This window comes from Podarcis bocagei (assembly GCF_964188305.1).
Source record: "Podarcis bocagei genome assembly, chromosome: 5".
Classification (NCBI taxonomy): domain Eukaryota; kingdom Metazoa; phylum Chordata; class Lepidosauria; order Squamata; family Lacertidae; genus Podarcis; species Podarcis bocagei.
The window spans coordinates 37,877,702-37,894,785 of NC_138129.1; the positions used below are offsets into that span (position 1 = coordinate 37,877,702).

At 46.6% G+C, this 17,084-nt stretch overlaps 1 protein-coding gene across 2 annotated transcripts in view; it reads right to left on the reverse strand.

Annotated features, from left to right (window-relative positions):
• Positions 1 to 1,038: 1,038 nt before the first annotated feature.
• Positions 1,039 to 17,084, reverse strand: part of MOV10 (Mov10 RNA helicase) — a 31,583-nt gene continuing 15,537 nt past the window's right edge. For both annotated transcript variants that reach the window (XM_081195170.1, XM_081195171.1), the window contains exons 9-22: positions 16,446 to 16,622; positions 16,111 to 16,258; positions 14,060 to 14,221; positions 13,787 to 13,890; positions 12,541 to 12,638; positions 11,953 to 12,072; positions 9,132 to 9,234; positions 8,255 to 8,372; positions 7,985 to 8,179; positions 7,256 to 7,321; positions 6,414 to 6,539; positions 6,090 to 6,178; positions 2,586 to 2,707; positions 1,039 to 1,731 (exon numbers count right to left, since the gene is read on the reverse strand). In XM_081195170.1, the coding sequence (XP_081051296.1) occupies positions 1,667 to 1,731; positions 2,586 to 2,707; positions 6,090 to 6,178; positions 6,414 to 6,539; positions 7,256 to 7,321; positions 7,985 to 8,179; positions 8,255 to 8,372; positions 9,132 to 9,234; positions 11,953 to 12,072; positions 12,541 to 12,638; positions 13,787 to 13,890; positions 14,060 to 14,221; positions 16,111 to 16,258; positions 16,446 to 16,622 (1,693 nt within the window). In that variant the 3' untranslated portion in view covers positions 1,039 to 1,666. The remainder of the gene's footprint in view (positions 1,732 to 2,585; positions 2,708 to 6,089; positions 6,179 to 6,413; positions 6,540 to 7,255; positions 7,322 to 7,984; positions 8,180 to 8,254; positions 8,373 to 9,131; positions 9,235 to 11,952; positions 12,073 to 12,540; positions 12,639 to 13,786; positions 13,891 to 14,059; positions 14,222 to 16,110; positions 16,259 to 16,445; positions 16,623 to 17,084) is intronic.

Sequence of the window (17,084 nt, forward strand, 5' to 3'; positions counted from 1 at the left end):
TTGTAATGGGTCACAGCTGTTCCAGATGTAAACTTGATTCTACTTTTGTACTTTGAAATCACCAATTATGGCAGCAGTTCACGATCCAAGGAAAGGAACTGCATATGTGCCGCCAGCACCAACAGCAGTAAGACTACACTAGAATGAAAGAAAACAGCCACAACCTTTAGGGAATTCTTTCTCAAGTAGGACTTCTGAGAGTTTACAGCTCTCCACAGAGCTGCACCACTTTGATTATCCCCTAGTTGCAAATTCATTGTCAGTATTTATGGCCACAGTTGTGCCAGGAACTGCAGAAGAAACCAACGTTCTTACTCTTCTGTTTACTTCAGAGGCAGGCAAAGAGCCAAACATTGCTGCTCCAATCTGCGAACTGTACCAGCTGCTCCCTTAACATGCAGATCTCCAAAGGCTTTGTGAATAATAGTTGCTATTTGTACCATTCACAGCGTCATCTCCTCAGCAGGCAGAAATAAAAAAATGACACAATGGCGAATAAAGCAGAATCTTGCCCCAGGGGAGGAAGAATGTCACTTTAGCTGAGCAGTGTTTTGAGATTAGCTTTTACTTATCCATGGGGTGAGAAAGAAAAAAGCACGTTTTCCAACTCCTGCAAGAAACGGACCTCTGTTTGTGTAAATTACAGCATTAGCATCCTTCTACAATACATGTTGCTGCAGGAAAGTTATTTCTCCAAGGGGTTAAGTTTTATTTCCCTCTCAATACTCAAACATGGGGTAATCCAATACCTTAGTTGCTGGAGATTCCAGATTCCAGCAGGCTGCATCAGAGGCAGAAGTTAGGAAAAGTGCATAACACAGGTGCAGGCTAAACTGAATTCCTTGCATACACTGTTGTGACTCTGATCCAGACAGAGCCACAACAAGTTTTTTGTTTTGTATTTTGAAACTTAGAATAATGTGTACTTGACCTACTCTCTTTCTGCCCCTGTTCTCTCTTTTTTCCATCAGTACTACAACAGGAAGGTGGGTGGAAAGGGAAAGCAAGGCAGTGTCTCATTCAATAACATAATACACGTTGTAAATTCTAGAAGCTTTAATGACAATCCAGTAGAAAAAACACCTGATAAAATCTGATACAGTCTTGGAAATGGGAAGGGTTTAAGAGTTAAGGTTCATCTTCCCCCAGGTCCCCCAAAACAATTTCATGATAAACTTTAAATGCAGCTCGAAATAGAAATCTAGCTGTCAGTCTCTGAACCGCAAAAAGGGAGGGGGGGTTTCCTCCTGCCAGTTTCAAAAGGAGAGGTTAAGCCTCTGCACTCAGTGCCATTCCCAAGTCTCTTCTTATTTCTGATTGCTTTATAATCCAGCACATCTGCGTTTCAAACGAATACCAGTCTTTTCTCATACACCGCTGGACACAAAAGGAAGGAATGCAAAGAAGTCTTGCACAACAAGAAAGTGAATTTACACTGCATTAGGTGGATGCAGGTAACTGCACACTGCATTCCCTCTTGCACAATTAGGATTTCTTTATAAAATTCTGGCTTTAACCCCCCGAGATAAATAGTAATAGGGAGCTCAAACATGATTCATTTATAGTTGGGCCATCATCTGCTTTTTCAGTATGTAAACAGGAGAAATAACTTATTCAAGAATGCAGGCTGCAGTAGCAGTACCAAGATTTAAGACAGTAGAGGTCCTCAGCGCTCACGTGACCATTCTGGGTGCATTTGCTGCTGGGTGTGACTCTCACCAGAATTGTTGCCTGCAGAGAAGGAAAACCAGATGAAGAGGTGAAGAGCAAAAGAAAGTGCATCCTTAGTTTGCCCTTGCTTCCAAATTGATCTGACATGCTCCAGTGCTGCCCGTTTATTGGTGGGGAATATGTTATAGCAGAAGGACCTGTGCTGCATTGTGAGCACTTGCCAAGCTCCAGCTGCCAGGACTTTCCTCTGCGCTCAAGCACCCATCACCTTGACAATGTGCAGCCCCTTGCACTGACAAGGCAGCCTTCAGGGGTACTTCTTTAAAATAAATACACAGGACTTTGTCCAACAAAAATCATTTATGCTTTGTTGTTTTGCAATCCTTATTCCTCAAAATGTATGAAGTGAGTTGCAGTGAAAGTCCACATTTGTGTGTGTGTGCTTAGAAAGCAGGATTTCTAAACAATCTACCCCCCACCCCAATTTGGATCAAAATTGATGTTGAGCCCTTGCAGAAAATGTGCAAAAATAAAATAAAATTGAACATTGGCTTTCGTCAAATGGGTTTGTGGCTGAAAAAAATGCTGATCTTTCTCTTTTTAAATAAAACTGGGAGGTAGAAAGGGTGGCTTCTGCAACCCTATCCATTGTACAGCACACAGGAATTGAAAAAAATACAGCAATGGAAGTATTTCATCAAGATTCAGATGGTTGCACTTATTTTGGTAACTGCTCATCCACTCTCCAAGTCACAGACAGAACCCAGCAGAGAATTACTGGAACTGTCAACTGAGCAGCCTCCTTGGACTGCTCCAACTCTGAAAAGACTTTTCAGGTTAGTTGCTATGCATTTAGGATTACTATACATCCAAGAAATAACACGAGTCCAATTTAGGTCACTTTAGCCTCTTACCTTCTGGCTGCGTATTCAAGGAGAGAGAAGCGAGTTCTACCAGCACGTCATCCTCTTCATTCTCATCTGCTTCATACCAATATCCTCGGCATGCATTATTATCCTTGCAATACTTGAGAAACCTAGGGGCGCCAATAAAATAGTAGTGTTAATGCCACCAGCCTGACCCATGAGCTTTAAATTTTTCTTTTAAATTCGGCACGACCGGGGGATGCGTTAAAAGGAAGTCCGCCCCCCGTTTTGTAGACAATTTAAAGCAAGAATTGGATAACTAAGGTCGAGAGACCATTTCTCTCTTTGTGAGATAAAAGTTATTAATTCCACGATTTGGCACTATAAGTGTTTTGCTGGAGGATAAGAGCTAATTTTAAGGAGCTGAGGCGCAACCCCCCGGGATCCGGGAGTGATCCGCGAGAGAGCCTGCTAAGGAGGTATAAAGAGTTTGACAGCTGTCAAACGAGCTGTCAAAGTTACAAGAATTTGCCTTCTGTTATTTCTGCTGGTTATTTTTGATACATTTTAACTTGAAACGGTTGAAAATAAAGAAAAAATAAGAACAAAGTAATCAGACTGTTGGAGAAAGAATATTAAGTAACCAGAACCCCTCTAGAGGGGGTTCTGAGACATTACAATGGCTGCAGATGGAAAATTACAGGCTGAGCTGGAAAGAATGTTCTTTCTCGTGGGAAAATTACAAGACCAGAGTGCAGCTATGGCTACAGATGTTTTGACTTTGAAATTGAAAGTAAATAATCTTGTTGATGGTCCCAAGGACTTGACTCAAGAAAATTCTGCAGTCGAACAAAAAGAGATATGTGCAGACTCAGAGGAGTGGGAAGGAGGAGCTGAAATGTTGCAGGTGAAAAAGGACAACCAGTGGCCTGTAAAAATGGATTACAAAGAAAACAAGACCTGGATGACGAAAATTTGGTTTGAACTTGAGAATGAAGATTGGAGGAATCTCCCCACGGGGAGATCGGAAGACCTATGGATTATAAATTTGATTAAGGTGAAAATTGGAGCTTTTGGGACATTTGGATTTAAAAGGAACAAGAAACATGATTTGGGCTCCACTTTTGAATACGGAGGTCTGGTTGGAAGGAATATAAATCCCATTGGGACAGAGCTTCTCCGAGATTCGATGTCTACTATAAAAGACTACCAACAAAACCGGCAGAGAGGGACTGAAAGAGACTTAAGGGCCTCGGACGTGAGGGATCCGGGCTGAGAGTTGACAGATTGATGGATACTTGTTGAGGATCGAGACCGGGAAAGGGGGGGGGGCGAGAGTTTGGGAATCCAAAGGGTGTATAATTATATGCTGTTTTCTGTTATTTTGTTTTGTAAATAATATAAAAATTGGGAAATCTGTGGAAGGGAAATGGGGTCGTCCTTAGAAAAGTATGTAAAGGATGGGTATTTTGGTTTAAACTGAGGTTTATAAGTTAAATTTGGTTAACTAAGAAGAATCAAGTAAAATATTAATAAGGTAAAGGAGGGAGATAAGAACTTGCTGAGTAAACTATTGAAGTTGGAATGCAGGAGGGGGAGGTGTGGGGAAGTCCAGGAAAGTGGTTAAGAAATTAGGGATTTGAAATTATATGTGTTTGTATTTGTGTTTGTATGTTTGTGTTGTGTATTGTTTGTGTGTGTGTAAACTTTGAAAATTCAATAAAAATTTTATTAAGATAAAATAAAATAGTAGTGTTAATGCCACCAGCCTGACCCATGAGCTTTAGAGGAAATCAGAATAATTTTAAAAGGATATATTTGCGCTAAACCAGAATAGCCAAGGGGATTCTTGTTCGGACGTAGCTCTGCTGCCTGAAATGGCTCAAGTCCTAATTCTCAAGTAACCACTGGCTATGAAGTATATTTCAACATCAGTTCTTGCTTAAGGGTGTGCTGTGATTAGAATCGCATGTCCCCAGGACAGGGAGCCACAGAGGAAAGCGCCTACTTTGCAACCACAAGATCCCATGTTTAGTTCCTGGCATTTCAAATACCTGGGCTGGAAAAGATTTTACTTGGTAAGCCTGTCAGAGTAGACAACACCAGGCTATATGAACCAACAGTCTGATTCAAGATATGGCACATTCATGTTCATAAATAACCAAAGGTCTATATAAATGCAACATCTTGACAGGGGCAGAATGATCCATTCACAACTCTCTGCACAACTCTCTGCAGTCTGGATCACAATGCACCACTGTTAGAAGGTGAGAGGGAGGTGCTGGCAGAACCAGTGGCTCCGGGTAACTCACTTCAGTTAGCCAAGCCACACAATACAACATTACACAATAGCTGCTGAATTAAGCACTGCTGCATGGCCCACACATTATGGAGAAACATCAAGGCTATGGGGTGAATTCGTTGCTACCGCTGGCAGGGTTTTGGTCCAAGAATGGTCATAAATGAACGGGTCAATAGCGGCACAGATGGAGCACCACATGCAGGCCAATCAACACAAACTCTCACGGAATCATCAGGGAATCCTTAGCCCTGCTTGCTCAAACCAATAAAGGAACAAAGGGAGGGAAGACTGGGCTGAAATGGCTAAGGGGGGACGATGGACCGCCTCTCCTGGTATGCCCCACAGAGGACCTTAAGGTCCATGAATAAGCGTAGTTTAGAGGTCCCGGGCCCTAAGGAAGTCAGACTATCCTCCACCAGGGCGAGGGCCTTTTCAGTGATGGCTCCGACCTGGTGGAAAGCTCTGTCCCATGAGACTAGGGCCCTTCAGGATTTAACCTCCTTCCGTCGGGCCTTTAAGACAGAGCTATTCCACCTGGCCTTTAATTTGAACTCAGCCTGATCTTTTATTTCCCTTCTCTTCCCTCTCCCTCTCCTTTTATGAAGATTACCTGCTCTGAGACCCCACAACTAATTCTCAGCTGGCTTCCTCACTGGCCCAAGTAGGACCAATTCAGCCCTGGGGATTATCTAATGCTTAAAAGGTAAAGGGACCCCTGACCATTAGGTCCAGTCGTGGCTGACTCTGGGGTTGCGACGCTAATCTTGCTTTATTGGCTGAGGGAGCCGGCGTACAGCATGTGGCCAGCATGATTAAGCTGCTTCTGGCGAACCAGAGCAGCGCACGGAAACACAGTTTACCTTCCTGCCAGAGCGGTACCTATTTACCTACTTTCACTTTGACATGCTTTCGAACTGCTGGGTTGGCAGGAGCAGGCATCGAGTAATGGGAGCTCACCCTGTCCTGGGGATTTGAACCGCCGACCTTCCGATCAGCAAGTCCTAGGCTCTGTGGTTTAACCCACAGCACCACTCGCATCATCTAATGCTTATTTCCCCTAAATTGATTTCTGAATTTTGAATTTTATTGTTATTCATGTTTTTATATTGTATTTTATGCTGCTTTTACAATTAAGTGTTTTAAATTTGTTGTTATCTGCCCTGAGCCCAGTTTTTGAACTGGGAAGGGCAGGGTATAAATATTTTTATTATTATTATAAGAGGGTGTAGGAACTGGAAGGCAACACTTACTCGCTCCAGCATTGATCCTTCATGAGAGTAGCCGGATTTCCTACAATTATCAAGAGTGCCTTGGCTCTTGTAATGGCCACATTGAAGCGCTGAAAGTGGAGAGAGTAAAAAGAAGAAAAATTAATCCACCTGGCCTGACAGTAAGTGAAGATGCCATTCAGAAACACACTATGACCAAGCCAAGCCACAAATGGTACTGCTTCTCTCGCAATCTCTGGAGGGGAGGAACACAGGTGTAGTGTGTTCTGGACCTGCCCTGGGTCTCAAAGGAAAGGTGACAAGGGCCTTTCTGAAGATTATAGGATGATGTGCCCTGATTTGTACCTTGGGGTTCTGAAGGAAGCCTATACTGAACTCCTCATCTATATTGAAGTAATTGCTGCTGCTGCGCACTGTTGAGATGAGCACCACACGCCTCTCCTGGCCCTGGAACTCTTCAACACAGCCAACCTGGAGGGAGAGAAGAAGAATAGCCAGATAACAAGGATTAGGAAAATAAATCTTCAAATCCCAAACTCAGGAAAGACAAGCAGCTTAGCTGGGGGCCTTCTTCCTCCTGGTACTGAGATGCTTGATCCTGCTGCCCTCCAGACGTTGCAGGACAACCGCTCCCATCAACGTAGATAATTGACAATGCTGTAGTTGTAAGTCATCTGGAGGGCATCTTCAGGAAGGCTGAGGAAAACTCCTGCCTGAAAGCCAATCAGTGTAGACCAGGGTATTCCAATCTTGAGTCTCTAGCTGCTTTTGGACTACAATTTCCATCATCCCTGACCACTGGTCCTGCTAGCTAGGGATGTAGTCCAATAACAGCTGGAGAGCCAAATTTGGAAGGCCCTGGTGTAAACAATACTGAGTTAGATGAACCCATAGTCAGATTCCATATAAAGCAAGTTATTGTGTTTCTGTCCTTGATGCAGTGCTTACTCTGTTCCCACAGCACTGAGATGCAAGAAGGCATAGCATACTTCATCATACAAAACCTCACTTGGGAACTTTTTTGGACCATATGATTAGCCGCTGCTGGGCACACAAGTGGCAGAACAGATGGATTTTTGGTTGGGTGCAACAAAGCTATTCTTATTTAAGATGCACCACTTCTGATGTGGATATATATCCAAACCATTTCTCCCTTGGCACGACTGGCAGGAAAACTGAAGTCTCACCTTTAGATCCTTGATATCGTTCACACCCTTTAGTTCCAGACCAATGGCTTTTCTTATCTTCTCCACCTGGGAGAGGAAAGCAAAACCAGTTATTCGTGCACCCCCTCATTCTTATTGTCCGATTCAGTTTCTAGCAGGCAAGAATGCTGCACGTCTGCTGTCTAATGCCCTTAACAAATGGATGAATTCCTTTGGGCCACTAAATAGGGATGGTGGCTTCAGAAATCTTCCCTGCTGTAAATGGGCAGAGTAGCCTTTCATTCTCTGTTGATGCAGTGGGAGTAACTGGTCTGATATTCCTGGTAGAGATGATGGGAGTGGTGCAGGAAGGATTCAGATCCTGGGCAAAGGCTATACTATAATGGCCCTGCAGTCACTGCTACCTTTAGCAGAAATCCAGGACATGATGGAGCCTTGAGGTTACACAGCACAACTATTCACAGCATCCACATGGAGAATGCAAGACATAGCCTTGGCCACACATGACTAGCTGCAACCACCCAAAAGCAAGTTATATGACTGCCACACCACATTTTTAGCTACTCCAACCGTAACAGCCATGGCATCTGTCTACAGCAGAGTGCATCCTTCCACTGACCACATGCATGCATATAACTAGTTGCAACCACCTACGTTGGAGGACAACTTGGCCAATGAAGAGGCTCCAAGTTTCCATGACTCCTGGAAGGGAATCTTGTTCAGTGAGCTGGGACCAGCAGAATATCTCACCTGCTTCCTGTATGGAGTGATGACTCCAATGTCTTTGGCTGAAATGCGATACATGCCTTTCTTGCCCTGCTCCTCCAGGAGCAGTTTTTTGAGGTAGTCAGTCAGCACTTTAACCTCGGCTGTGTTGAAAAACGAAGGGCTGTTCCCTTCACGCTGGTCTTCCCCGCAGACTCCGTGAAAGATGATGGGAAACCCCTGCAAGGAGAAAGCACGCAGACTCAGCTGTGCTCATGCCTATGGCAGAATTCCCAGGTGCCTACCGCTCCTCACCTGCTTCACCAGCTCCTTCCATTTGCAGTAGGACTCAGTGATGAGGGGGTCGCCATGCTTCTGCAGCTCCCCATCATAGAACTTATCATTGGGGAACTTGAGGATGGCAGCATGGGACCTGGGGGGCAAGGAAGACCATACTTTAGCACAAACAAGATCCTCTGGACTGCGGCAAGTCGCTTTCCTCTTATGCTCATAATAATGCAATGCCGCATTACACAAAACGGGCCCACTGATGCTGTAGCAGCGTTCGATCCTTTTCACTTAGATACAAATGGTAAATGGGCGGCCTCCATGCCATGGCATTTGTAAATAACTTTCACAAGTTGGCAGGAGCTGAGTGTGCGAAGGTAAGCGAGTGCTTTTCTTTTTAGGAAATGGGCCAAGAGGCTGTGGGAGAGGCAAAACTTGCCTGTGTGTGAAGGCCATCACTCTGAAAAGGAAAGGGTAGTAGTAGTTGTAAAACACGATGTTTACAGACTGCAATTTGTAAAAATGTGTTAGATGTCGTTATTCTTTGAAGGCAGTGGCTTCCTTCCATGAAATGGGTCTATAACCCTCTGGGATCCAGACCTGAATCTCTCATTCCAGTCCCTAGTTCAAGTCACTCTTCTGATATCTTACCCTCAAGTAAAATAAACATTTTGTCTGTGTTTTAGGGCAAGAAGATAGTTGTTTAACAGTAACTGGCAATCTTCCTGCATTAGTATAAAACATTGGCTGGCCCCCACTTCTGATATAGTCTCTTAAGAAGCTGGCCCAGTCCACTTATCAACCTGAATTGGGAAGACAGAACCCAGGAATACCACAGGCAAGATCCATACAGGAACACTTGTGCGCCACCTGCTGGAATCCTGAGGCAGAGCAGTGAATGTACCTGTAGTTGCGCAGCAGCTTAGTGACAAACTGTGGATCGTAGCTCCCATCCTTCTTTGCGTACAGTGAGTTTTGATGCATCAGCCGCTCCAGCAGGGAAAGTCCTATAAGAGCCGAGATGCTGCTCAGAGCTTCCAAATGAATGCAAGGGATTGGGGCTGGGAACTCTCTTATCTATCTTTTTCTAAACCCTTTTTCAGAACAGCACTAAGGCCCAATTCATGCGCCTGTCCTGTAGCACAGTTGCTGCTAAGAACAAAAACGATGCGGGTGCAACCTCAAGAGGGGCAAGCCATTTGTGTGAAGCACGCTCACATAATTTGAGTCAACTTGCTAAAATCTCTCGTTTCCAGAGTGTTTTGTTCATGCACTTAACATAATTGCTAGCTGTATGGTGCCGTTTTGCAGAAACAGCTCAAGAAGCATCGAGGAAGCTGCTTCATCCTGAGCCTGGACCAAGGATCCATGTAGCTCAGCACCGTCTACACTGATTGGCAGCAGCTCTCCCACATTTCAGGCAAGCGTCTTTCCCAGCCCTAATCTGGAGATGCCAAGGATTGAACCTGGGACCTTCTGCAGGCAACCCACATTCTCTTATCACCAGCGTTGGTGGTTCCTTCATTGCGAGAAGCAAAGCTACAGGGAACCAGGCAAAGAGCCTTCTCGGTAGTGGCGCCCTCCCTGTGGAACGCCCTCCCACCAGATGTCAAAGCGATAAACAACTACCTGACATTCAGAAGACATCTTAAGGCAAGGAAGTTTTTAATGTGTGACATTTTAGTGTATTTTTGGTCTCTGTGGAAGCCGCCCAGAGTGGCTGGGGAAACCCAGCCAGATGGGCGGGGAACAAATAATAAATTATTATTATTATTATTATTATTATTATTATTATTATTATTAGTTCTTCCTCAACTTGCCACATGGGTTGCATCCGCTGCAACAACTGTAGTGCTGGCATTTCATGAATCGAGCCTAGAAGCAGACTGTTCAACAAGGGAGGAGTCCGCACAGAGACTCCTTTGGTCGAATCAACCATTGCCCACTTAAAAACCCACTAGGAAGATTTCAGCACAGAGCTCAAATGATTTATGCTCCTCCTCCTCCTCCCAACCTTAAGAACAGATACCTCAACTTGCATGAAATGCCATGCAAAGCAAAATAAAATACAGTGGTACCCCGCAAGACGAATGCCTCGCAAGACGGAAAACCCGCAAGACGAAAGGGTTTTCTGTTTTGGAGGCGCTTCGCAAGACGAATTTCCCTATGGGCTTGCATCGCAAGACGAAAGCCCATAGGGAAATGCTGGCGGTCGGGAGCAAAGACTTTCGCACACAGCCGGCCTTCAGAAGAGGACCTCTTCTGAAGGCCGGCGGGGGGCAAAAGTCTTTGCTCCCCCCCGCCTGCCTTCCCCCCCCCCCGCCTGCCCCGGGCGATCTTAAAATGCTGGCGGGCGGGAGCGAAGCGTTCGCTGCCGACCCCCAGCATTTTAAAATCTCCAAGGGACAGCAGAGAAGTATCTGTCCCGGGGAGATTTTAAAATGCTGGGGGTCGGGAGCGAAGTGTTAGCTGCCGACCCCCAGCATTTTAAAATCTCCCCCTGTCCCGGGGAGATTTTAAAATGCTGGGGGTCGGGAGCGAAGCGCTGCCAACCCCCAGCATTTTAAAATCTCCCCCTGTCCCGGGAAGGTTTTAAAATGCTGGGGGTCGGGAGCGAAGCGCTGCCGACCCCCAGCATTTTAAAATCTCCCCGTGTCCTGCCTTCCCCCCCGCCTGCCCCGGGCGATCTTAAAATGCTGGCGGGCGGGAGCGAAGCGTTCGCTGCCGACCACCAGCATTTTAAAATCTCCAAGGGACAGCAGAGAAGTCTCTGTCCCGGGGAGATTTTAAAATGCTGGGGGTCGGGAGCGAAGCGTTAGCTGCCGACCCCCAGCATTTTAAAATCTCCCCGTGTCCCGGGAAGGTTTTAAAATGCTGGGGGTCGGGAGCGAAGCGCTGCCGACCCCCAGCATTTTAAAATCTCCCCGTGTCCCGGGAAGGTTTTAAAATGCTGGGGGTCGGCAGCCCGACCCCCAGCATTTTAAAATCTTCCCGGGACACGGGGAGATTTTAAAATGCTGTTCCGAAGGGGGGGTGGGGACACCTGCCCCCGCCGCCCCACTTCGGAAAGCTGTTCCGAAGTGGGGAGGGGGGGCGGGGACACCTGCCCCCGCCGCCCCACTTCGGAAAGCTGTTCCGAAGTGGGGAGGGGGGGCGGGGACACCTGCCCCCGCCGCCCCACTTCGGAAAGCTGTTCCGAAGTGGGGAGGGGGGTGGGGACACCTGCCCCAGCCGCCCCACTTCGGAAAGCTGTTCCGAAGTGGGGCGGGGGGCGGGAACACCTTCTGAAGGCGGGCAGGGGGCGAAAGTCTTTGTCCCCCCTGCCTGCCTTCCCAGGGGCTTTTAAATCGCCCCGGACAGCGGAGAAGTCCTCCGTTGTCCCAGGGTTTTTTAATGCGTTCCTAGGGAAACCGCCTTCGGACCAGGTCCGGGGACAGTCTGCCCCCGGACCTCTTCTGAAGGCTGGGGGGGGGACAAGGGCTTTTCTTCCCACCCCCAGCCTTCAGAAGAGGTCCGGGGGCAAACTGTCCCCGGACCTGGTCCGAAGGCGGTTTCCCTAGGAACGCATTAATTGATTTTCAATGCATTCCTATGGGAAACCGTGCATCGCAAGACGAAAAAACCGCAAGACGAAGAGACTTGCGGAACGAATTAATTTCGTCTTGCGAGGCACCACTGTACATATCAGTGGGTTTTTAAAAAATTGCTACCTGCTCCTTACTCACCTAAGCCATGATCCTTAGCCAGAGGAGACCTCAGGATTGGTCCCAGTTGCTGGGGATCACCTGCCAAAACCAGCTGACCTCCTTTAGCATTAGTCCTTGGGTCCATCATGGCTAGGATGCCTAAAGGAAGAGGAGAAAAAGACAGGGCTCTAGCCAGTTGCTCAGTCTGGTCCATAAGCAGAGTCCTGGGGCTTGAACTTTAATCTGCTTTCCCCTAAAGCAGAATAAAGCTTAGAACTACAGAACTGACTAGACCTGGAATGTGTTTTGGGAAAGGCAGCCTGATCATCAACAGCGGAAGCAAATACAGAAAGCAAACAAGATAAGCTAAATACTGTTTAAAATGAGTGAAGGACGTTTTAGGGAGAAACATTTCGATTCAGGGCCTTCCGGAACTCTGGGGGCTGAACATAGTGAAACATGCTAGCGAGAGCATACATGACAAGGCAACTGCCCCACAATGAACCCTGCCAGTTTAGTGAATAAAATGAAAGTTTGCATTCTGTTCTATTAAAAACCAGCATGTTAAAAAAAAAAAAAAAACGTTTCCCACAGAAATGACAATCCTTTCCAGGGTAGAAAATGCACCTGCAATGGCAATCAGGCTCTGAGGTTCCTCCGCATGACCACTCTCATCGATGAAGACGTGAGTAAAGTGTCCCGGAGGGAACTGAGCATGGACCACCCTAGCCAGGAGAAACAAAAGTGAGCACAGGGAGGATATCTGACTACCCAGCTAGAGGACAACCACATCAAGTGGCCATTTAACAGAGGAGTCACATGAAAGATGGAGGAAGAAGCTTGTTTTCTGATGTCCCAGAGGGTAGGAACAGAATCAGTGGATTCAAATTGAAAGGAGATTCCGAATAAACATTAGGAAGAACTTTCTGATGGCAGGAGCCAGTGGAATGGATTGCCTTGGAAAGTGGACTCTCCTTCATTGGAGGTTGTTAAGAAGAGGTTGGATGGCCATCTGCCACCGATTCTTTAGCTGTGATCCCTGCACTGCAGGGCGGACTAGATGACCCTTGGTGCCCCTTCCAAGTCTGTGATTCTATGTAACATGGCTGCCACCAAAAACGCCATTTCTGTTTTGGTCTGGATTCCATTCACATGGTGGCAAACAGCAGTTATATGGCGTCCTGAGTACTAAACCAGGGCCTTCAGTAGCAGCTGTGTCACTAAGGTCTTAACTCTTGTTTTAGGTTTCACAGATAGCAATGTAACATGCCCAGAAGAAAGGACTGTGCTTCAGATTGGTGTCTTGGTGAATTGCATCAACTGACAACTAAAACATTTTCTCTCAAAAATAGCTAATAAAGACCATCTTGGCTGAGAGTCCTGGAATACCTGCTCCCTTCCTTGCAGACCATTTCCACCTGGCCTGGGAGGGCAAAGTCCTGACTTACACCAGCTGCAATATCTGAGGGCTGCTATTGATTATTTTTTCTATCATTATTTTAGATCTTATTATGATTCATGTGGAAACGTGGTTGTGTATTTTTCAATGTTTTATTTATTGCTTAGGACTACTTTATGCTTGTAATTATGTAACTTTTTTATGTTGTACGCGGCCTTAAGCATGGTTTTAACTAAGGAAAGGCAGAACACAGATAAAATGATGCATTTTGTTTATGTATTCCATCTCCTTCAGTGGTGACTGGCAAAGAGAATGTGAAAGGGTTTATTTAAAATTTTGTGGCAACAATGGTAACAAAACAGTTTTCCATCTAAACATATTATGTCTTCCCCACTACATATGCAAATACACATAGTTTTTCACTTCTCACCTATTCTCATTTGTCATTTTTGAATGATATCTGAGCTTTCTTACCTTCCTGCTGTTATCAGGGTGGTGATGATCACTCCGTAGTTTTCTAGAATCTCCCTGCTAGGAAAGACAGGAGAATCCAGTTTCTTGTCCCAGTTACAGACATGCTAGAAGCAAAAACAGGTATTAGACATAAACTGGGCTCTAGGAACATCCTTGTTCACCTTGTATCCAAGGAGGAAGAGGGTACTACAAGCTTACTACCCTGAGAGGTGTGAATAAAGAACCCTAGGTAGGACAGAACATTTAGCTTGGACACATGGAACTAGTATATACCTTGATATCCTCAGGGATGGTGCGGTAATCCCTGCTGCTAGCATTCATCCTGTAGATCTTCCTGCTGTCCACATGTTTCAGGAGGAGCTGACAGAGCAGGTCAGAGGCACTGTTGGAGGGGGCGCAGGCAAGCACGTGGGAACCCTCAACATGCTTTAGTACCTGAGTAGAATAGGGAAATAATACTGGGGGACTGGTGACCAGCCAAAGAAAACACTTCCAGGCTTATAAGGAACGGTAGCATTCAGAGGGCTCAAGAGTTACCCTGAGACTGGTCCAGACTTACAGGATGCAAGATGTGGAGGATAACAAACCAGTTAGGTGAGTATCCTGGTTCCATCATTTCAATACTCTTAATCAAGTCTATTTCTCTCCCGCATTTAATAGTACAGTGGTACCTCGGGTTAGGGACGCGGGTGGCGCTGTGGGTAAAACCACAGTGCATAGGACTTGCCGATCGTATGGTCGGCGGTTCGAATCCCCGCGGCGGGGTGAGCTCCCGTCTTCGGGCCCAGCTCCTGCCCACCTAGCAGTTCGAAAGCACCCTTAAAAGTGCAAGTAGATAAACAGGTACCGCTTTATAGCGGGAAAGTAAACGGTGTTCCGTGTGCTGCTCTGGTGCAGGCTCGCCAGAGCAGCAATGTCACACTGGCCACGTGACCCAGAAGTGTCTGCGGACGGCGCCGGCTCCTGGCCTCTAGAGTGAGATGAGCGCACAACCCTAGAGTCTGGCAAGACTGGCCTTCGGGCAGGGGTACCTTTACCCTTTACCTCGGGTTAAGTACTTAATTCATTCTGGAGGTCCGTTCTTAACCTGAAACTGTTCTTAACTTGAAGCACCACTTTAGCTAATGGGGCCTCCTGCTGCTGCCACGCTGCCGGAGCATGATTTCTGTTCTCATCCTGAAGGAAAGTTCTTAACCCAAGGTACTATTTCTGGGTTAGCGGAGTCTGTAACCTGAAGCATCTGTAACCCGAGGTACCACTGTATACTCAATAATAATTTAATCCATGTGTGTCAAACACAAGGCCCGCAGGCCGAATCCGGCCCGCCAGACCTCGTCATGTGGCCCGTGTAGTCTGGTCTATATATATCTGTGAGGGAAGCTTGGGCTGTGGCATGCGCGCAGGGCGCCTCAGGTCCCTTCTGCGCAGGCGCAGGCCTCCCCCTCCTCCAGCTACCTAGCCGAGACTTATTTGACACGGCGAGGGTGGGGTTGGATATGGGAGGCCGCTGCTGCTGCTCTCAACTTCTTTTCGGGCTCACCGGGGTGAAATAAGTCCCGGGGGGAGCGCAGCGCACCTGCGCGAGGTGGAACGCGGAGAAGGGCAGAGCCAGCTTCGCACGTGTTGGAGAGAGGGAGACCGAGAGTGCGCTTGTGTTTCGGGAGCGCGCCCTGTGAATACTCGGGGCGGCGTGCTTTTGCTTTGCTTTTCTTTATTTATTTCTTTAGGCGCGTTTCCGCGCTGCCCAATGAACAGCACCCTCCGCCTCTAGGGATTCATGATTCAAAAGCAAATTCGATACGCAAGTGCATGTTTTGTAAATAACATCAGGCGCGGCTTCCGCAGGGTGCGCGTTGCAAAAAATTATATATGGGAAAAAAGCTGATAAGGAATTGGTTTATTTTTTAGGGTATTTACACATCATGCAATTTTTTCCTCAATGTTATTACAGGGTCCGGCCATCAGTTCCCACCCTCCTCAAAGGTTTAGGGTAGGTAGCAAAGGGGAAAAAATCCAAACAAATGCTCAATTAAAATTTGGGGAATGAGAAAAATTAAAACCTGCACATCTTGTGTAACTTAAACACCAAGCCAAACAGGAAACAATTTTTATATTCATATATGTATTCAAATGAAATCAAGGTGTAGTGTTCCATGAGCCAGAAGCTCTGCATTACTTAATCCAGCTGTTAAAGGTGTCATGGGCTTTGAAGACACTCGAACTCGAACCAGCCCTTTGAGGGTGGCCAAACTGCTGATGCGGCCCCCGATGATTTTGAGTTTGACACCCCTGATCTAATCACAGTGATCAAGTTCTCTCCTCACCTGCTTAATGGCTTCCACCATAGTGACTGTCTTGCCCGTACCTGGTGGCCCAAATATAAGGTACGGGGCTGGTCTGGAAATGCCTGCTACCACCTGATGGACAGCTTTCACCTGCTCTTGGTTGCTCTCCAGATTCCGGTCATGTAATCTGAAAGGTGGGAAGAGTGAGTGAGAAAGAAGAGGTGGTACCAAAGAGAAAGTAAAATGGCACGTTCATACCACATACTCATATGAACCCTCAGCTCTAAGACCTCCATACAGTTAGGGCATTTCCATGGCAGAAAGGGACCTTTGTCCACTTCCAATCTCTCCCTGCTTCCTTTCCATACACTCACCTGAGCAGCTGACCGACAGTGAGTAGAGAATATCCCAGTGAGAAAGATGGGAATAGCAGGTTCTGAAGTTTCCTCTCTTGGGCAAGGTCAACGGCACGATGCTGGACTCGTAATGGCAGACGACAGAAGGTGAAGTTCACATCAAACTTCATTTTATTGATGAAGCGAGATGTCAACCTGGGAAAAGGAAAGGGTGCTGAATAAATTACCAACAAGCTCTGGGCATCGCTGATCTCAGGTCACTTACGCAGGCTACCAATTTCCACCAACCTTTCTAGCTCCAACTTGCATACCCTTCCCCCACACAATACCACCTGCTGAATCCATCTGCTTGAGAGCCACCTGCTGCCAATTCAGGCCAATCATAAAGTCAAACTATCCAACTACACTGCTTCTCTTTCCCTTTCAACTACTTCCATTTCCCCCTTAACCTTCAGGGCAATCCCACCCCCAACCCGCTTCAGCCATTCTTCAAAAGGCCACAGACCAAAACTGCTCCACTTCATCTGCTGGTCCCACCTGACCTGCTGGAACTAATTACCGTATTTTTCGCTCTATAACACGCACCTGACCATAACACACACATCGTTTTTAGAGGAAAACAAGGGAAAAAATATTCTGAATGAAACAGTGGACGTA